At 38.3% G+C, this 21,765-nt stretch overlaps 2 protein-coding genes and 1 pseudogene across 2 annotated transcripts; 2 read left to right on the top strand and 1 right to left on the bottom strand.

Annotated features, from left to right (window-relative positions):
• Positions 1–2,232: 2,232 nt before the first annotated feature.
• On the top strand, positions 2,233–10,167 carry LOC131771920 (tetratricopeptide repeat protein 28-like). The gene is made up of 7 exons (XM_066169549.1): positions 2,233–2,371; positions 2,745–2,906; positions 3,942–4,019; positions 4,559–4,626; positions 5,013–5,081; positions 5,468–9,969; positions 10,089–10,167. Exons 1-7 carry the CDS (start codon positions 2,251–2,253, stop codon positions 10,165–10,167), a joined length of 5,079 nt encoding a protein of 1,692 aa, XP_066025646.1. The 5' UTR covers positions 2,233–2,250.
• A 37-nt stretch (positions 10,168–10,204) lies between these two features.
• On the top strand, positions 10,205–11,612 carry LOC131783946 (tetratricopeptide repeat protein 28-like). Its single transcript, XM_066170373.1, has 2 exons — positions 10,205–10,755; positions 11,205–11,612. Exons 1-2 carry the CDS (start codon positions 10,205–10,207, stop codon positions 11,269–11,271), a joined length of 618 nt encoding a protein of 205 aa, XP_066026470.1. The 3' UTR covers positions 11,272–11,612.
• A 933-nt stretch (positions 11,613–12,545) lies between these two features.
• On the bottom strand, positions 12,546–20,754 carry LOC131783943 (tyrosyl-DNA phosphodiesterase 1-like; annotated as a pseudogene).
• Between the last annotated feature and the right edge of the window lie 1,011 nt (positions 20,755–21,765).

Below are 21,765 nucleotides of genomic sequence, written 5' to 3'. Positions count from 1 at the left end.
TACTGATAATTAATAGTGCCACACTCATCGACACGTCAATTATTGTAAGTTGCTGACGGAAACGACCATCCATGTAAGAGAGAAATCGGTTGAAAAAAAATCAGTGCTCATAGACCCAAAATAAATAGACCATTCTACGTTTTTCAGGCATTTCTGACGTTATTTCTCATTTTCGACTCAGCCAAACCAGTAGATCGCGTAAGAAAATGAAACTTGTCTCTCGTCAAAGTCTTTAAATAACATCTCTGGTATTCAAGGAAGTTTTATGCCTCGTCACGATTATTTGTAAACAATCATCTACTTGATATCGACTTCGGTTGTGCAACATGTCAACATTTTGAGAAATCATTGTTCCTATACCAATCATTTTTGTTTTCCAATTTATCTGTTTCCAGGTTATTCTATCACACAGCCCATAAACTTGAAGGCATCATCTTTTTCGAACAAGCGTCTCCTGAAAGTAAGTACTAGTAATTAATTGTGCCACACGACACGTCAATTACTCTTGTTGATGGTAACTACCATCCATGTAAGAAAGGAATCGGTTGGAATTGCCCTTTTTAGAGGCATTTTCAACCGTAATCTCAAAAACTACATGGATAAAATTATATAAATATGGGGGTAGAGTCTACCTTAGCATAAAGTGCTCAATGCTGTGGTAGCAGAGCTGGGTATATATAAGTGAAAGAATCAACGAGTTTCGCGCCTAAGCGCTCGTCAGACAGAACAGAACAGAACCAGAAAACTCTGTCTGACGAGCGCTTAGGCGCGAAACTCAGAGTAACAGTGAATAAAATTATATTCATTCTGTGAATGACATTTGAAGAATTGATCAGCACACTAAAGTAGATTGTGAGCCAAAAAAAATTGAAACCTGCATGGAAACTAACTTGGAAATAGCGCCTAACGTAATCTAACAGGCACGCGTTCAAACCCAGTCGGAGCGTGAATTTTTCAAGTCTCATGACCAGTTCTACAATGATAGCAAATATCACCTTCAGCAATTATCATTCGTGAGATTGAGGGCGCTCGCTGTTGTCATCAAACGTTACTTCTCGAGAAGGAAAATTTCAGTATCTCAGAATCATATGACAAACGATCGAAGACCATGTGAAAACAAATATAAACCGCTGTTTTTTTAACTCGTCGTGAGGAACCTTTAAGAAATCGGCTTTGATAAAAAAATACACCTTTAGACTGTAATTTTCTTCCTTCCTCACACCTGATAGATTCAGTCACCGTGAGAACTTTTGTGCGAATTTGTTAAATGCGTCTAAAGAACTTATTTCAATTTTTTGATAAACACGTTTCCTAATAAACAAAGGCGACTGAAACTGGATTGATGTAACCCCACTATCAACCTTAACATTTTATTCATTCTCCAGCTATCTTCTGAACGATTAGACACTGAAGTGAGTGGTTTAACTTAAAAGTAACAAGAAAAATCCGCTATGTGATGACAGATGTAGAATAAGCGAAACGTTCAAATAATGCACGAAGCGTTGCCGAATGTAACATGAAGAATTTTGAGTTAATTCTGCACCCAAAGAGTTTGTCAATAAATCACGAACTAGAGACTGTAAACCAATATGACACTCAAAGTTAGTGTTTTGTATTGACAAAACAAAGATCTCGAGGGAGCAATGGAAGCGGTGGCAGTTAGAAGCAAAAATATGAGTAATTGCTGAATGGACAAACAATAATTTGCCAAGAAATAAGACCTCATGACTCGGTGAACTAGCAGTAAAAGACCAAATGAGACGGATCTGATTCAGTGGATCAGTCGCACAGGGATTAGTAGTTCGGTGGACTTTATGTGGCTGGTGGTTGGTTAAAAGTTTTCTTCACAGCTGTGCTTGAGCTCGTCATGCAAGTAAGAAAATATGGTGTTGCGTGACGAACTCAGACGAAAGCTGTGAAGAAGACAAGCCGGATATATTTTCGATCAGGAGAACGTTACACAAGAATAAAATGATCACAAAAGACATTGTTACATAGTCTCATGGGGAATTTTTAATGGTGTCCCTCTGTGCACGATCATGACTTCCTGTGGTCAGAGGCAAACATTTGCACCACAGCTACAGAAAAAACACCTTTTTTTTTTGCTGCAAAAGAAAAGAAATTTAGTACAAAAAGTCAAAGTCAACTCAGATTTTCCAGTGTTGAGACCGTAAGTTGGTGTGTATATTATTGTTGTACAGGAACCGTAAAGGAGCCGTACGTCCGGTGAGATGTAAACTCCCAGCATTCATGGCGGAGGGTTCAAGCAAAGCTTTAGATGACGTCACATTACCCGCTGAAGAAAAAGAAGAAGAAGAAGAAGAAGAAGAAGAAATAGTAACTCTTGATTTTGATGACGACACTTTGACAGGTGAGCTTAATGCGGCTTTCTTTTCAAGACGACTCTTCGTAATCATGTTTCCTGTGTTATAACCTGGGTACGTTCTGCTTGATTTGTTTTCTTTAGCTTTTTTTCCTTCTCTTTGAATTTATTTCGGGTAAGATTTCTTTCTGTGATGCGGGCACTTCGTAATGAAAACAGTCTGAAGTGACGAGATTTGTTCCTTGGCAAGATATTCAACAGGAGGTCTACCACCTCATGTACCAGAGCCCTTTGAAAGTCAGTTTGTGAAGATAAAGAAGATAAACTCATCCTACCCCGGCCCTTTTGTTTTCAAATACCTTGGCCACAAGCGGTAGTAGTTTTCAATTTAATGCATGTTACTTAAATTGTTTTGTTTCAGCGATAGTTGAAGTTTACAAGAATGAAGGTAACGAGGTTTGCTTAAAAGGAGATTTTCTCAACGCCTCTCACTTTTACACGGAAGGAATTAAAGTGAAATGCGGAAACAAAGAATTGAAGGCCAAACTGTACAACAACAGGGCAACAGTACATTTCAAATTAGGTGAGAATTATGAAGGCTTTAATCTTTTTACCGTACTTCGTTTCTCCACTTGGCAGTTGGCCTCACTGAGTGCGTGAGGTAGTTCATGTAGGCATGTTTGTGTTTAGAATCTGTTCACGGCATCTTTATCTTATAATACTCCCATGGAACTTGAGTCAGATTTCGTTGTCCTCACCACCGCTGATATTTATAATCTTTTCTCTGCTTAACATTTCTATTGATTTTTCGCTTTTTCTTGCTGACTCAGATACCCAGATCGACTACATAATACTCAAAGCAACATAATTTCCACTCAAATAAACCGATCATTTGAGTTTTGGAAACGAATATTTGGAAGAGTATAGCACATGTTTGTTATTACCGACCTACGCCCTTTTTTATTCTTTATGTTCAGTTTTTTATAACTACAGTCAAAGAAGTAATTAGCGGTCACCCACAGAGAATGGCGGATGACCGCTTAACACAGCCTCCAAAGAATGGGGGGTGATATAAAAAACGATAAAAAATACCATTTTATGCCATAATTTACTATTTAATGTACAAAAACTCGCTCAAAAATACCACCAAAATTGATTTCGGGAGATATACAGATTGAATTTTACTTGAAAGATTATTCTTAGTTTTATTTGAGTAGAACTTTGAGTGGAACTTTTCGCTTAAAGTTACCGCTCGGTTTCTGCAGGTGGAAGACAATGAGGACAGGGTCTAACTCAAAAGTGAACACGACTACTTAACCCTTTAACTCCCATGAGCGACCAAGACAGAATTTCTCCTTACAATGTCAATACAACATCAAGCAGACAAGTGATGAGAATGAAGAAAATATCAGTTAGGGTATTATTGTTATTGGTTGATCCAATACCAGATGCTCAGAGCTAAAATCACAAGAACTATATGGCAGACATGTAGCAGAGGGGTTACTAAGGGAGAATAAGAGGACTTTGACATCCGACCCCTAACAGGGTGACCGCTTACGGTGTCGCTTAATACAGGTTCGACTGGACGTTCTGCTATCAGATTACAATTCTCTTGTAGGCAACTACCAGGAGTCACTGAGAGATGCAACAGCTGCCTATCGATTGCAACCAACATATCTGAAGGCAATTATTAGAGGTATTTTTTTTTTCTTATTTTTTTGAGCGGAAAACTACCTCGCACTCCACGGTCTGGACTGCACGTTACTGAGTGGGGTCTCACATGACTGGTGAAAGTGGCATTAGGCGCTGTTTTTGGCAGATACTTTTACTCTGTATCTCGAAATTTCGATTTCAGAACAAGAAATTGAAATGAGAAGATTTTAAAACTAAGACTGCTAAGATCTCATTGCCAGTCCTCTCCCTAAGGTCGAGAGTACCACGCCCATAGGCACCCTTCTGTTATGATTGACAGCTCGCTGATACTCATCTTTCGAAGCCAAGTGCTCAGGATACATTTTTATTTTTTACAGAGAATTAAGGGAATCACCGTAACGTTTACTTTAAATTTTTTTTCAAACATCGCACAACTCTTTCACAATTTGATAAGTTTCCAAAAACCAACGAGGAGAAAAATTACAACAATTTATTTTTTACCTCGGCAAAGGAAAACTGTTTTAGAAAAACCTCTTCCGCATAGATACGATCTAATAATGTTAACTTTGTTATTTTGAATAGGAGCAAGCGCCTGTCTTGGGCTGAATAAGCCTGAAGAAGCTCTCAGATGGAGTGTCCAAGGATTAGCAGTATCCTTTTGACAAATCTAAAATACAAAGAACTTGATCTCTCTTAGAATGTCAACTATGTAAGTTAAAATCGTCAGTGTTCAGAATTATGGCACATAAACACCATTTGGAAGCCTATCGGAATATTGAAAGCATCTTGCTTCTTCAACAAGTGTTCAAATGAAAAAGGCTTTCCAAGTTTACGGAATAAACTTTAATTTTTTTGTTTTTCTTTTTTTACCGATTACATAGAAAACAAGAAATCTGAGAGCCTTATTTCCTGACCGGTAGAGCTTCTGCTGTTTAAAAAGACTGTTATAAAGAATTTGCGGATCCCTAATACAGTTATATAACAGTATAGTTATTTTTGGCATTATATTTGCATCTTTAACTGTGGATGTGTGAAGATTGAAAGGAACGATACCCTGCGGCGACTGAGAGACAGGTCTTTCCACGAATGTTTAAAGTCCGGAAATGTAAGTCTATGGTCTAGTAAATCTTTTTGCATTCTCCTTCTTAGCATCATGTTAAATGTAACATCAGTGCTGTAGATGTTGGGGCGTTAGTGGTAATGACATTGAGGACAATGTCAGTGAGAAGAAATGTCAAAGAGAAAAAAAATCAGTCGTGCATTGCTGATGATTAATAATACTAAAGTCAAACGTGTATTAAGCGGTCACCCACGGGAATGGTAACCCCGTAATACAGGTTCCAAAGAATGGGGGGGGGGGGGTCTGTTTGTCGACTTAAACCTCTACAACGAAAATTTTTATTTATTGCCACATTTCGAGACAAACAAACATTACAACCGAAACAATTACGCAATTTCTTCGCTTTTGTCTTTACACTTTTGAAACCTAAGATGAAGAAAGCAATTGAGATCATAAAGCAAGACCTCCACAATGCAAAAGAACTAGGAGACAGCGCAGACGAGGGAAGTACCTACAACAATCTTGGCTCGGCTTATGACGAGCTGGGTGATTTCAATCAGGCCATAAAGTACCACAAACACCATCTCAGTATTGCTAAGGAACTGGGAGATAGGGCAGACGAGTACCGTGCCTACCACAATCTTGGCTTGGCTTATGACAAGCTGGGTGATTTCAATCAAGCCATAGAGTACTACAAACAACATCTTAGTATTGCTAAGGAACTGGGAGACAGGGCAGGCGAGGGAAGTGCCTACAAAAATCTCGGCTCCGCTTATAACAATAAGGGTGATTTCACTCAAGCCATAGAGTACCACAAACAACATCTTAGTATTGCTAAGGAACTGGGAGACAGGGCAGACGAAGGACTTGCCGACCACAATCTTGGCTCAGCTTATCACAAGATGGGTGATTTCAATCAAGCCATAGAGTACCACAAACAACATCTTAGTATTACTAAGGAACTGGGAGACAGGGCAGGCGAGGGAAGTGCCTACAAAAATCTTGGCTTCGCTTATCAAAAGCTGGGTGATTTCAGTCAAGCCATAGAGTACCTCAGGCAACATCTTAATATTGCTAAAGAACTGGGAGACAGGGCAGACGAGTACCGTGCCTACCACAATCTTGGCTTGGCTTATGACAAGCTGGGTGATTTCAATCAAGCCACAGAGTACTACAAACAACATCTTAGTATTGCTAAGGAACTGGGAGACAGGGCAGGCGAGGGAAGTGCCTACAAAAATCTCGGCTCCGCTTATCAAAAGCTGGGTGATTTCAGTCAAGCCATAGAGTACCACAAACACCATCTCAGTATTGCTAAGGAACTGGGAGATAGGGCAGACGAGTACCGTGCCTACCACAATCTTGGCTTGGCTTATGACAAGCTGGGTTATTTCAATCAAGCCATAGAGTACTACAAACAACATCTTAGTATTGCTAAACAACTGGGAGACAAAGCAGGCGAGGGACGTGCCTACATGCATCTTGTCTCGACTAGTTACGAGTTGGGTGACCTCAATCAAGCCATAGAGTATCTCAGGCAATATCTTAACATTGCTAAACAACTGAGAGACAGGGCAGACGAAGGATATGCCTGCCACAATCTTGGCTCCGTTTATCAGAAGCTGGGTGATTTCAGTGAAGCAATAAAGTACCACAAACAACATCTCAGTATTGCTAAACAACTGGGAAACAGGGAAAACGAGGGACGTGCCTACAACAATCTTGGCTCGGCTTATGACGAGTTGGGTGACTTCAATCAAGCTATAGAGTACCACAAACAACATCTTAGTATTGCTAAAGAACTAGGAGACAGGGCAAGTGAGGGAAGTGCGTACAACAGTCTTGGCTTTGCTCATTACAAGATGGGTGATTTCACTCAAGCCATAGAGTACCACAAACAATATCTTAGTATTGCTAAACAACTGGGAAACAGGGCAGGCGAGGGAAGCGCCTACAACAATCTCGGCTTCGCTTATTACAATATGGGTGATTTCACTCAAGCCATAGAGTACCAAAAACAACATCTTAGTATTGCTAAGGAACTGGGAGACAGGGCAGGCGAAGGAAGCGCCTACAACAATCTCGGCTCCGCTTATAACAATATGGGTGAATTCAATCAAGCCATAGAGTACGAAGAACAACATCTTAGTATTGCTAAAGAACTAGGAGACAGGGCAAGCGAGGGAAGTGCGTACAGCAGTCTTGGCTTCGCTTATTACAACATGGGTGATTTCACTCAAGCCATAGAGTACCAAAAACAACATCTTAGTATTGCTAAGGAACTGGGAGACAGGGCAGGCGAGGGACTTGCCGACCACAATCTTGGCTTGGCTAGTTCTTGTTTGGGTGACTTCAATCAAGCCAAAGAGTACCTCAGGCAACGTCTTAATATTGCTAAAGAACTGGGAGACAGGGCAGGCGAGGGAAGTGCCTACAACAATCTTGGCTCGGCTTATGACGAGTTGGGTGACTTCAATCAAGCTATAGAGTACCACAAACAACATCTTAGTATTGCTAAAGAACTAGGAGACAGGGCAAGCGAGGGAAGTGCGTACAGCAGTCTTGGCTTCACTTATTACAATATGGGTGATTTCACTCAAGCCATAGAGTACCAAAAACAACATCTTATTATTGCTAAGGAACTGGGAGACAGGGCAGACGAGGGACTTGCCGACCACAATCTTGGCTCAGCTTATCACAAGATGGGTGATTTCAATCAAGCCATAGAGTACCACAAACAACATCTTAGTATTACTAAGGAACTGGGAGACAGGGCAGGCGAGGGAAGTGCCTACAAAAATCTTGGCTTCGCTTATCAAAAGCTGGGTGATTTCAGTCAAGCCATAGAGTACCTCAGGCAACATCTTAATATTGCTAAGGAACTGGGAGACAGGGCAGACGAAAGACTTGCCGATCACAATCTTGGCTCAGCTTATTACAAGATGGGTGATTTCAATCAAGCCACAGAGTACTACAAACAAAATCTTAGTATTGCTAAGGAACTGGGAGACAAAGCAGGTGAGGGACATGCCTACAACCATCTTGCCTCGACTAGTTACGAGCTGGGTGACCTCAATCAAGCCATAGAGTATCTCAGGCAACATCTTAACATTGCTAAACAACTGAGAGACAGGGCAAACGAAGGACGTGCCTGCCACAATCTTGGCTCCGTTTATCTGAAGCTGGGTGATTTCAGTCAAGCCATAAAGTACCACAAACAACATCTCAGTATTGCTAAACAACTAGGAAACAGGGCAGGCGAGGGAAACGCCTACAACATTCTCGGCTCCGCTTATTACAATATGGGTGATTTCACTCAAGCCATAGAGTACCAAAAACAACATCTTAGTATTGCTAAGGAACTGGGAGACAGGGCAGGCGAAGGAAGTGCCTACTGCAAACTTGGCTACGCCTATCTAGATATGGGTGATTTCAATCAAGCCCTAGAGAACTGCAAACATCATCTTAGTATTGACAAAGAACTGGGAGACAGGGTAGGCGAGGCAAATGCCTACCACAATCTTGGCTTGGCTAGTTATAACCTGGGTGACTTCAATCAAGCCATAGAGTACCTCAGGAAAGGTCTTAATATTGTTAGAGAGCTGGGATATAAGGCAGCAGAGGGAGTGGTCGGTTACAATCTTAGCTTGACTTATCAGAAGCTGGGTGAATTCAATCGAGTCATAGAGTGCCATAGGCAACATCTTAGTTTTGCTAAAGAAGCGGAAGACAGGACAGTGGAGGAGCGTGCCTTTTGCCTGCTTGGTGAGGCTTATCACGACTTGGGTGATTATAGTCATGCCATAGAGAACGCCAGAAAATGTCTAAGTATTGCTAGAAAACCACTAGTATGGTCAAACGCTTCAAAAGTTGTTGGTAAAAGTTATATGTCAATGGGTAAATTGTTTCAAGCCATGCAGTCTTTCCAGGATTACCTTGATATCGCTAAACGCATAGGGGACAGGAAAAACGAGGCTGAAGCCTATTTCCTTATTGGAACTGTTAATGCTCGACGGGATGATTTTAACCAGGCAACAGAGTATCTTGAGAAAGCGCTTACCATGGCCAAAGAACTGAGAGACCAGGAAATCGAGGCAATGGTCTACGCCAGTTTTGGGGAAGTTCTTCGTAAACAGGGTGACTTTGAACGAGCCATCGAGTACAACAAGAAATGTCTTAAAATGGTTCAGAAATCGGGGCAGAGAATAATCGTGGGAAATTATTTAGCCAATTTAGGTCGTACTTATGAAAACTCTGGAGACTTGCATCAAGCGGTTAATTATTATCAACGCAGCACTAAACTTTTCAATGAGTTGAGAGTTCTGCAAGTTGACGATGCGTTAAAAGTAATCTTCCGCAATGCACGTCAAGACATTTATCAGTCACTCTGCAGAACTTTGCTTAAGCTGTCAAAATTCGACGAGGCATTGTGTGCTGCGGACCAAGGACGAGCGCAGGCCTTGTTAGATCTCATCAAACTACGATATGGCTCCCAACTGGCAGTTTCTGGATCATTTGAGGCGGCTAAATCAGAGATCTCTGAAATGGTTGCTGATATCTCTGGTTCGACGCTTTTTGTTGAACTACACCGAAACGTAGTTAACCTGTGGGTAATCGGGAAAGACAGAAATATACAGTTTATACAGAAAGAAGTGAAATATCTCCTTGGAAATGCGACCGACTATTTGAGTTGCTTAAGGAAGAAGGCTTACAAGGAAATTCGAGGAAGATTCAGGGTAATCTGCGAGAACCGCACATTAGACGGGTCAAGTACTGAACAAGAATTGCCAGCCGTCGAGGAAAGAGGAGAAGAAACAGGAAACCCATTACAGTCTGACGAGAATCCTCTGCGTCTCTTTCATGAGTGCATCATAAGTCCTATTTCAAATTTGATCGAAGATGGCGAGTTGGTCGTCGTTCCTGATGGTCCACTGTGCCTCGCCCCTTTTGCTGCATTTTTGGATTCCGAATCGAACTACCTCAGTGAGTCCACGAGGATACGCATTCTTCCATCATTGATGTGTATGAAACTGATCAACGCTTCTCCCAAAGAATATCACAACAAGAGTGGGGCGTTGCTCGTAGGAGATCCATGTCTAGACGACTTTACCACCTTGCTCGGAGAGAATAGATTTTTGCCCTTGCCCTCCGCCAAAAAGGAAGTGGAGATGATCGGAAATATGCTTGGTATCCACCCACTCACAGGAAAAGTTGCAACCAAGGCTGAGGTGCTAAAGAGAATCGGTTCGGTTGCTTTGGTGCACATTGCTGCGCACGGAAAAATCGAGACTGGGGAAATTGCATTGGCTCCAAATCCAGAACGAAAATACGTCCGACCAGAAGAACAAGATTTCAGGCTAACAATTTCCGATGTGCAAGCAGCGAAGTTACGCGCAAAGCTTGTTGTGTTAAGTTGTTGTCACAGTGCCCAAGGCGAGGTGTCAAGTGAGGGTGTGGTCGGCATTGCACGGGCTTTCCTTGGTGCTGGTGCTCGTTCGGTTCTGGTCGCACTCTGGTCAATTGATGACGAGGCTACCATGGAGTTTATGAGAAGCTTTTACCAACATCTGAAGGATGGAAACAGCGCCAGCGTGTCACTCAACCGGGCGATGAAATGTCTGCGACAATCAGAAGACTTTAATGCCCCGCGGCATTGGGCTCCGTTTGTACTCATTGGTGATGACGTCACAATCGATTTTAAAGAAATCAACAATGAATCGTGAGTAGCAATTTATAAATAGGACTTCAATAATTTCCACCTTCATGTGAAATACTTCTACTAAACTGAGCAAGAAGGGCGACTATAACCCTTTCAAAGAATGGTGGTCACGAGACATTTTGGCTCTAATAAGTTGGTGTAGAAGACACCGTTGACGTAAAACATTACAGTACACACATAAAAGAACGAAAAAAAAGAAACGATGAAAACAACAGATTAATGGGGCGGTGTTTTATTGGCGACGTCGTCCTCTCTACTCTACTGAGAAGGAGCACGCATTTAAAAGTAAATTAAATTTCGTTAATCGAGTTATCAGATGTGCTCTGCTCGTGCATTCTCAGCGTATAAGAAAAAAAGCTTAAAGACAAACGAGGGAGCTAGCATTAACTTCACACTTGGTTCCAAGTGATTTTTTCAGCTCAATGACAGTAATCTCCTTTTAATTTCAGATCACAAGAAGAACAAGTATCACTGGCGGAAGTTAAGGATCAAGAAAAACTGGAACAGGCGCCATAAAATGAACCTTTAACGTCCAAGCCACCGATGAAAACCAGTGGAGTAAGTTCTCGCAACGAGGACATTGTGAGAAGGCTTAATAATCTGTGAACTTTACTCGTGGGTAACTTAACTGGGTCAATTCCTTTAAGTCTAATTGAATTGAAAATAGGATCGCTTAGTTAATTGAAACAAAGCCCTGATTTTTCCAGTTGCAAATTCAGTCTTCAGCTTCGAGTGCTTCGCTTTTGTTTAAGCAGAGAATAAGGCATATTTTTAATAAGAAAATCTCTATGAGTTTTGATCAATATAATTTAATACTTTTTAATTTTTCTAATGGAAATAGACCCATGTTACAAACTCGCGATCCGCGATTACCTCGGCCCGCACAAGATACCCGTGACCCGCGAAGATTGTGGTTCACTTCTTAGCGAGTTTCCTGAGTATTTCTCTACTTTAACCTTAGGTATTAAACAAATTTACATATTTAAAAGTTTCAATCTAAGAAAATTACCGAGTAAGGCAAAAACAAAACTAGGTATCATCGATAATAAGCTGAAATGAAAGCAAGAGTTTCTGCAAGTTTGCAGACTTTTTTAAAAATTTTTAACCTTTTCCTTCTGATTCTTTCCCACGTGGGAAATTATGATGATTGTTTACACAGCAACATTTTTTACAACAAAGTTTTGCGAATACACATATTCTACAGTTATCAGTTTCCCCTTTGAAAAGATTTAGGTTATCTAGGCAAGGAGATGTGTAGTTTCAAGTGATTGCCATAAAAAAGGCAAATAAAGTTTTGGTCAAAATGAAACAGTCCGAGTCAATAAGAAAAACTAGCATAATGGTAAACTTATTTGTTTTCTACTCATATCTTAAGCCTGGCAGATTGAGATGAAGTACTTTTTTTATCACTTATATTTAAAAAGCATTATATATTAATAAATAGATGATAATAACAATCACATGATAAATTTGTCTGCAATAATTGATCTTTCAGAGACTTGCTGAGCACGAGGCTGTCACTGTTGTAGTATAATTACTCTTTGTCTTCGATATTTAACCCTTTCCACCCTAACATCAGTATGTATATTCTCCATACTGATCTCCATACATTTCCTCAGGTAGCAATAAGGAGGATTTGTCTAAGAATCAAGTGAGCTTCTTAACTTTGGTGATCATTTCCTTTTATTCTAGTGACCTAACTTTTTGATTCAGGGGTGGTATTGTGAGGAGAAACTGGATGCTGGTCACTCTTAGGAGTCAAAGATGTTAACTGAACACCTGAAACAGGCTCTGTGAGGATTATTTTTATTTTGGTTTGCATGACTCAAGCCTGAAATTCTGATCAAAACATGATTTTTAAGACATGAGTATTTAAAAAATCAACATTTTCTTCAAAGTGAGTGTCAACAAAATCTGAGTTTCATTTATTTTAGAGGTATATATGGCCTTTGCCTTTACCCTCCCCCTGACATCCTCTGTGTCCATTTTAACCCAGTGATTCCCTGACTGCAGTTATTATGATGGTGACCATATTCTATCATGACAATCAGGTGTGTTTCATTTGACATCCCACATCCAAGGAGATTCTGTTTTGACAAAACACAAAGATGACATGAAACATGAGACTTTCATAGATGAACCACTGATTTTAAGTACCTGACTCTATACATGTGCCCAGGGGTCACCTGGTTTTCAGGGGGAAAGGAGAGGAGATCTGCCGTCATCAACAGAGTATAAAGGCTTGACCATAAAAAAACTGACTGCCAATTAACCCTTTAACACCCAGATCAAATTTGTAATTCTCCTTACAGTCAACCATACAGTTCTTATAATGTTAGTTCAGAGAATTTAGTATTGAATCAACTAATTATCCCCAAATTGATATATTTCTTTATTCTCACCACTTGTCTGCTTGATATTGTATTGATATTGTAAGGAGAAATTCTGTTTTGGTCACTCATGGGAGTTAAAGGGTGGAGGGGGATCATAAGAATATTACAGAGCCTTGTTGGGGATCAGGTAAATTTTATTGTGACACAAGAAAAATCCTCTGACCATTTTTTAAGACTCCAACAACCTTTCATTTTAAAAACATTGTCTTTTCAAAATAATTGGCTTGATATTTTGATTTGGCCAATCAGATATAGCCCAAAGACAGACAGGGGAAATCCAAAGCTTCTGCTCATTCTAGCCAAATTAGAAAGACTACAAACACCACACAGGTATACCCAGGGGGATTCCAAAGGAAAGCAGACAATATTCAGACTCTTTTAATTATATCAGTCATACCCAAGACAACAGTGACAAACCTGAAAAGATTCTGACTGTTATACTGAAATGATTTTTCGAACAAACTTTAAACAGCCCCAAACATAATGAAGCATGGAAGTTCCAACTTCTAAAATTTCTAGAGCAGCATAACTTAATAAAGATAAATTGCAGAGAGGACTCAGTTTTTATCACCTTGTCACAAGAAACCAGCTCATGTGGCTCCAATCTGGGGATACCCTGGTGTATGTTTTAATGTGAGGAGAGGTGCAACTTCTACCACAGGAATGAGACTTCCAAGAGCTGAAAAAACCAAAAGCAAAAAAGGCAAAAATCCATCATATTGTTCAAGAATGTGAGAAGAGCTATGCTAACAAAATAGAGTAAAAATTTCTTGGATGTAACTTTTAAATAGATCTAAGGCTTTTATCTAACCCTACACCTAAGTATGGTCCAATTCAAAAAGAAAATTGAGAAAAATTGCCATTTTGTGAAGCATACTGAGACAAGTGATGAATGTGCTTGACTCCAAATTGAAAGGATCAGGAACATTCCCTGCCTGGGTTCCCTGACAAGACAAGTTCATATCCCTACACAGCAGTGGATGCTGATGCCACCCACCAGATAAAAGACTCCATAAGTTCTGCTGATTTTTATCAAATTCAGGAAGGATGTGGGTGGTGGAGGGTTAAATTGCAATGCCGCACTCATGGATTTCATGTCATGCGAATTGGGATGAAGCTGAGGTCTATGAAAACCAATCTAATCCAAAGAAAACAAATTAAGGGTGACTTACCAAAAGAAACTTGAAAGATAAGGCTGTTTCAAAGCTGTCTTGGAGCTGTATGGTATTGAGCCACCAGCTACAGAGAAAGAAGACCATCAGAGATCACACAATTATACTTACAAATGAAACTTGAACCTTTAAGAGTATGCTGTGAAATGTTTAGAAGAAAAAAATAAAAATAAAAAAATTAAAAATAAAAAATATATTTATATATTATATTGAAGTACATAACCCAAACACTGTGGAAACTTTTGATGCTTCTGCTTTACTTTAAAATTTACTTATCAAGATACTAGTGATAATAAAAAAATATTAATAATTAAACTACCAATAATAATAATGATAATAACAAATCCAGTGTGTACCAATTGAAGTTGCAGGGATTGAACCCAGGCCATCAGTTTACAAGTCCAGCACTCTAACCACTTAGCCACTCTGCCTCAATAGACACACTCTATTTAAGTTATATCTTATACCTGGGTAACCTTCCAAACTGTGCCGCACATTGTCTACTGTTGGAAAAACCTGCAAATAAAACATGATGAATCAAGAAGAAAAAAATTTCCATTATATTCTAATCCAGAACAAAAACTTGCAAATTAAATCAGTGTTCAGTTTCCAACCATAATGGAGATTGAGAAACATACTAACCAGATGCAGAGGGGGACTGGACATCATGTTACAATAACATGTGGACAAGCTTTGTAATCATTCAGAAGATAGCCAACAGTCCTTGTTGTTCCCAAGGGAACCTATGCTGGAAAACTGACCAATCACAGGTCACTTGGAGCTGATGTCATCAGAGCTAGGTCCATGCTGGTGAAGAACCTAAGTTTCAAAGAAGACAATTATCTTATTTTCAAGGTGTTACTAGATTAATTACAAATTTGTTCAATTCCATTGGGTGAAACTTTAAATGCTCTTTTAGACAGGCACCTAACTTTGCTAAAGGGTGATATTTGCTAACAACTCAAACATATTCCAAATTTTAGACTTCTTAATTTACACCAATAATTCATGATCACCTTACAAAGTTTAAGATGGCCCCATCTGGTTTTATTGACTCCAGTGTCTCCCAGGAACAGAGGCTATTAGGCGAACTCTAAAATTAATCAAAAGTCTCCCCTATGTTAATACCAACAGAGCGCAACCACAACTAAAGAAATCAAAACAACAAATTATGTCAGAAGAAAATATCATAAGGAGGCTAGGACAACTCAATAATTTCCTGATGGAATGGAAAAACAAATGATCAAATAGGAAAAAATATTTAATGAACAATATACCTTGCAGATGACACATCATGTTCCTGAATATGTTTCTTCCATTCATCTAGTGCACTACCCCCATATGCTGCCAAATATTCCTATAACAGTTTAAGACTAATTAAGATGAAGCTTTGCTGTTGGACATCACATCATTGGGGATCCACTGAGTTTAAAGAACCTCAAGGTACTTTCCTTGTACAGTGCATCTCTTCAGTAGAGGGTTGCAAAGAGATCAAGCTCAAAATTAGCCTGTGACTGTACACATGAATTTTACTGAAGGCAAGGTAAGGGAAGACTTGATGTTATTCCTTTCAAATTTGTTTAGAGTAAATGTGAACCAGGATCAGGACCTTCCCACCCCCCACTGGCCTTCCTTCTTCAGTTAGGTGTTCAAAATTTGGAAAGCTATCTAGCTTAGTTTTCAGAAGAGATTTGATCTCTCGAGGCAAAACCCCCTATTTGTTGCTTTCTTTTTCCTGCCAAAAATATGTCTAAAACTCTAACAGACCAAACAAATACAAAACAGTATGAAATTGACCAGCTGTATACATGTTAACCATCCCTGTACTTGTCCTGAAAATTTTACTTTCCCCTGACAAAAAATGGAATTTTTTTACCCTTCCTTGACCTTAAAGAGTTTTTCTCCCATTGACCCTTCCAGATCTGAGCTAAAACAAAAAAGGGGTCACACCCCACATTCCCTCTCTACCTGACTACAACAGAGTGAAAAACTTACTGTAGATGCAGTCTCTGTACAAAGAAAAATGCACACATGACCTGATCTGACATGTAAATACTCCATGATCAAAAATAAAATCCACATGCCAAACTATTATTAACCTTAGTTTGGCAATTTCCTTACCAATAAATCCTCTATAAAATAAGTTGGTGAATAGTTTGTAGATTCTTCACCAGATAACTTGGAAAGTTTAGGAAACACTGGACTCATCCAAACCCTGAAAAAGAAACAATTGAATGCAGCAGGCCATGTTGTGCAGGAAGAAGGGAAATTTGCTTGTAAGGGGAAAATTTCCTCAAGAACCAAATGAATGCAGTTATTGCACCAAACATTACACTCATGAATCTTCTGCATGGGAACTTGTCTTTTCAATTTGGATTTTACCGACCATGATTTTTGTTCATTTTTATTTATAAATTAATGCAGTCAGTTCCACTTTAATTTATTTTCAAGGTATTAATTCTCTCAATCCAATATATGATACAGTACACACAAAAAGACCAAAAGGAAGAAATACTGATTACCAACCAGAAGGAAATATTCAACAAGTCTGCTCTTCATTTACAGTGTTCTAGTTCAGGGTTCTCAATAGATTTTTAAGTAGGAGGTGACCACTGCTAAAGTAGGAGGTCTCGTTACCATGTTTCACTGTAAATGCCTGGACTCACTGGCATTCATCGATTGAGTCCAGAACCTTAAGCAAGTTTCCCGGTTTTGTTTGGATCACAGTCGTACAAGAAATGGAAGAGAAATTCGGAAACAACTCAAGCAAACTTGCAGAACAAAACAAAGAAAAGAAAAGCAACTTAAACACAAAGTAAGCAGCTGTAAATCCCAAAGTAAGGGGTGATCAATTGCTGGTTGCCGCCTTCTATTGAGAACCCTGCTAGTTATATGATGTCATATTCAAGGGGAATGCACCTTTTTTAATAATATGAATTAACAACATATAACTTTCATGTACCCTTGTGTTTTCTGGTCCCAGTCCATGGTACTGAGATTTGCTGTGCTGATCACAACTCTTAATCCTTTAACTCCCAAGATCTCATTAACAATTCTCCTTACTGTCTGCCATATAGTTCTTGTGATGTTAGTTTGGAGAATTTGGTATTGGATCAACTAATAATCCCATCATTAATGTTTTTCTTGTTTCTCATCACTTGTCTGCTTGATATTGTATTGATATTGTAAGGAGAAATTCTGTGTTGGTCACCCATGAGAGTTAAAGGGTTAAGCCCTCTTTGTACAACAGTAGCATCATTTTGTTGAAAAAAAAATCATGATAACTAAACTTTTCAAAAGCCTGAAAAAATAAATCCATCGTGATTGTAAGGAGAGAAGCTCTTAACTCATCATTAAGAATAAAGATCACTCACTAATAACAGTCATTGTTATTTTAACGATGATTTTCTTCATTTTAGGAAAGTACAGCATGTTATCATCTTTTTGTTGTATCTCAGAACTGTTTAAGATACTCAAGTTTTGTAGCTACTGGTAAATCAGTTTCTCATAATTTGCAATTCTGTTTGTACATAGTAATAACGACATCTTCATTCTTGAATGTACCATCACAAGACTAACCTATGATGTGTTGATGTGTTCCAAATGCTTTTTCAATCTGGCCTGTCAAAAAAAGACAAACCATTATTATTTTATCAAAACTATACTTCACCATTGAGTAATTTGACTGATTTCTTTTAAATTAAGTGACTGACTAACTGACTGATAAAAAGAAAACTGATAATAGTACTGATAATCTTTGATATGATTAGAAGGAGGATTTATCTGCAGATTTATAAGCTAGATAAGGAAGTGTCACAATCTGAATGCCTCACTGCTATCCATTGGATGATTTCCCTTGAGAGGCCACCCCACCTCCACTTATGTCCAGAAATGCATGCAGTGACAAAAATGGCAAATTTGATGAAATGTCATCAAATCAAGTGAATGTTCATGGTTTTGACAATTTTGACAAATTGGCACCATTCTGGTCACTGTATACACTTCTGGACATATCTCGATACCAGTAACTGCACAAACATCAAACTTACAGGAGACAGTTTAACATTTGGATATGGATGAAGTTGAGCCTTCACCGCTCTTTGATTTCCATGCACAATTAATAAAGGTTAGAAACAGTGTTCATACACAAGAACATATACATCAAAACACCAAAGCCCTTCCCCCTCAAAAATTACCTCTGTGGACCTCTATAGTATTCCCATATGAACTTTCATAACCAAGCAGAGTTTAAGATGGCAGATAAATTTTCATTCTACATGACCCAGCCAAAAAGCTTTAGATAATATTTAGTTCTATAACAATTCATCACCCGAAAAAAAAAAATTTGATTTTTAGCAATTTGACAGTTCAATGTGAAAACATAATTGATCTTGGCCTTTTATCTGTAGGATCCTGCTCCATCAACCATGGAATATCAAACATATTAATGTACATAATTATATTTTCTTCATTCTCCTCACTTGCCAGCTTGATATTGTATCAATATTGTAAGGAGAAATTATGTCTTGGTCACTTATAAGAGTTAATATGTAGCTTATTATCTTTGTTGACAGTATCAACAGAGTAGTATCCCAGAAGCAGATGTACCAATCATGTCAGCTTTATTTTTCAGGCTTCTTTTTCAGCTATTTCTTCAATTGTGGTTTACAAATGAAATCATTTTCTTACATGTATTGTCATTTGCAAGTCAAAATGTGATTTTTTTTAATTCACATAAGAAGAATCTCTTCAAAAAACTACTAAGAACTGTATGGAAACAACTCTGCCTGTGGCAGAATTTTGACCCCCATATTGCACAAAGTTAAAAAAATCTACTGGAAGCATTTGTACATGTGAACAATGAATTAATGGAACTGCTATATCATAAAAAAAGACATTCACACTAAGCAATAAAAAACTGGCCCATCTTTATCATCTACCAAAATGGCAGATTATTGTTATTACTTTGAACAGGAAATGGTTTAAACCAGAAAGTAACATTTTATTATGTAGTCTTCAGATCATTTGCATGAAAGTACATGCAATCTTGAGAAGGACTGTTGTCAACACTAGAGACTAAATTTTCAACAACCTTAGCCAAAAACAATAACAGAGCTTCTCAGACAACGATTTTTGCTGAGGTTGTCAAAACATCCATCACAATCACAAACAACAGTCCTTCTTGGATCATCTCTCACCTATACAATCAGAATGCATAATGAAAGAGTGCTATTATGGACACCAAAATTAACAATGGTCCCACAGGTCTTTGATGTAAAGTAATAGTTAATTGTGTTTTGTTACCTCCTGTCCCATCATACTGTAGGATTTACTAGCTCCCGTCTGACCAGAAGCAAAAATACAGGCATTGTAACCCTCAAATGCTGCCTGTATCACATCAGTACCCAAATCTTCACACATCTGAAGGAATAACAGAGAACGAAGTAAATGTCAAGCTTTTTGAAAATTTTAGTTACCCTTAAAATTTCAAACTTCCAAAGCTTGCCAGTTTACAAAGACCCAAATCATCATAAAAACAGCACTTAAAAATAACAAGTTGATTGCTCCTCAATACTTACACTGGAAAGTTTATGAGTATATTTGTGCACATTTTTTTCTATATCAGCCATAATTTACCTGGCTTGTTTCCACAGATTCAAAGTGTAGACCATGAATAACTATTCTAACAACTATTCTATTTAAACAAGTGTATTATCCATTATTATTCAAAAGTGTGGGGAAATATACTCTCACACTACAATCACAAAATTCAATTCTATTGCTAGGTACAGTACAAAGATATACTCAATCTCACAATAAACTCTCTTGATCTCGTTTTTCTTTTAACTTAATCATGTCTATGAACTGTGTCACATAATCTAATTAATGCTGGTCATTTGAAAGAAGATTCTTACCAAGTTCAGTTGTACCAACGTGACTATCTTTTTCATTGGATTTATGTTTAACCCCACAAAACATTAATTGTATAATCAGATTTTACATCGACATTGTGTATTCCAGCTCACCGGATTTTTTTCTGGCGTTTAGCACACCGATATGCAAAACAAAGAAATCTATTAAATTTAGATCAAAGTCTTCATTTCTAAAAATTTCGTCGCAGTTTTCAACAAGTATTGCCAACAGCGACATACTTATTTCCCAACGGATACATTTAACGGATATTTAAACCCCAGACATCGATCACCGAGAATTTTTAACCAGCGTTCTGCTAGAACGGTCGAATCAAATGCTTCATTTTGGCTTACCTTTTATTAAGGGGGTTTCACTCTTACTGCTACCTTGACCGAAGCCATGTTCATTGTATTATTTCCTTTCCATTTCAAATATCTTGATCGTTATAAATCAAAGCCTGAAAAATACTGTGAACAATTTACTCCGAATCATAACTAACAACACAGTCTCAATCAGTCTCAATTTCTTCTCACGCGAGCCTGCGCACACTCGATTGACCACATTGATGTCATTCGATCCCAGATTACCTGACTGTCCTCCTTGGTAAAATGGTAACTAATCGATCAAGCACTTACCGTGAATGAGCCGCGAATTGACATGAACATTGATATGTTGTAGTTTTTCATGTTTTTTCTTTTCTTCTTTTTTTCCCATTGATCACATACCTTGGATTTCGGTGGCGCTGATAAATCTAGTTGCATTCTAAAAACTAAAGCAGTAACTGGCTCACAAATAACCGATGGTTATCTTTCAAACGAAAAAAAAATCAAAACATTGTAAATTAAAAAATTAAATGACAGCATTTTAACCTTGTATCGTTGACAAAAGTTTTGAAATAAAAAGAGCCATTCAAAATCAGACATAAAGGTGAAATTTTCCACGTCCTGACTGATCATCATGTAAGTTCTCTTTACAGTTTCGATACACCGTTATTCAGACTACCAATGAGATTTTAAGGTTTAGAGGTAGGAAACTGTCCGCGAGCGAAAATAGCTAGTTGAAATATGTCTTGTTTTTCACTGGCATAAAATTTTGATGAAACGTTAAATTCCGACAAACTTCTCTTCGGAGACGACACCAGTTTAATCATTCCTACTGATCAAAGGAGTTAAATTAAAGTTAGAAAATGAAACTTGTCTCCCGTCAAAGTCTTTACATAACATCTCTGATATTCAAAGACGTTTTATACCTCGTCACGATTATTTGCAAACAAACATCTACTTGATATCGACATTTGACTTCATCGGCTGATCTTGGTTTTGGCGTTTACTTTTTGGCTTGAGGTTAGTTAGCAATAATTTGTTTGTGTGTGTTTTACTTGTCATCAACAGTTTTTGACAAAATTAAACTTTTTTCACAAATTAGGGAATAAATAAATGAAATGTGGAGGTAGCTTCATTCGTGCAACATGATAACATTTTGAGAAATCATTGTTCCTATACTAATTTTTTGTTTTCCACTTTATCTGTTTT

This window comes from Pocillopora verrucosa, chromosome 7 (genome assembly GCF_036669915.1).
Source record: "Pocillopora verrucosa isolate sample1 chromosome 7, ASM3666991v2, whole genome shotgun sequence".
NCBI classification, from domain to species: Eukaryota; Metazoa; Cnidaria; class Anthozoa; order Scleractinia; family Pocilloporidae; genus Pocillopora; species Pocillopora verrucosa.
This window is presented reverse-complemented; position numbering and strand designations above follow the sequence as displayed.

Bases quoted from the DNA above. Each gene is read 5' to 3' on its own strand.
- LOC131771920 (XM_066169549.1), top strand. From the start codon at position 2,251: ATGGCGGAGGGTTCAAGCAAAGCTTTAGATGACGTCACATTACCCGCT. The intron at 2,372-2,744 runs GTGAGCTTAATG...GTTTTGTTTCAG, and splicing joins TGATGACGACACTTTGACAG to CGATAGTTGAAGTTTACAAG. The intron at 5,082-5,467 runs GTAAGTCTATGG...TTGAAACCTAAG, and splicing joins AATGTTTAAAGTCCGGAAAT to ATGAAGAAAGCAATTGAGAT.
- LOC131783946 (XM_066170373.1), top strand. From the start codon at position 10,205: ATGATCGGAAATATGCTTGGTATCCACCCACTCACAGGAAAAGTTGCA. The intron at 10,756-11,204 runs GTGAGTAGCAAT...TTTTAATTTCAG, and splicing joins AAAGAAATCAACAATGAATC to ATCACAAGAAGAACAAGTAT.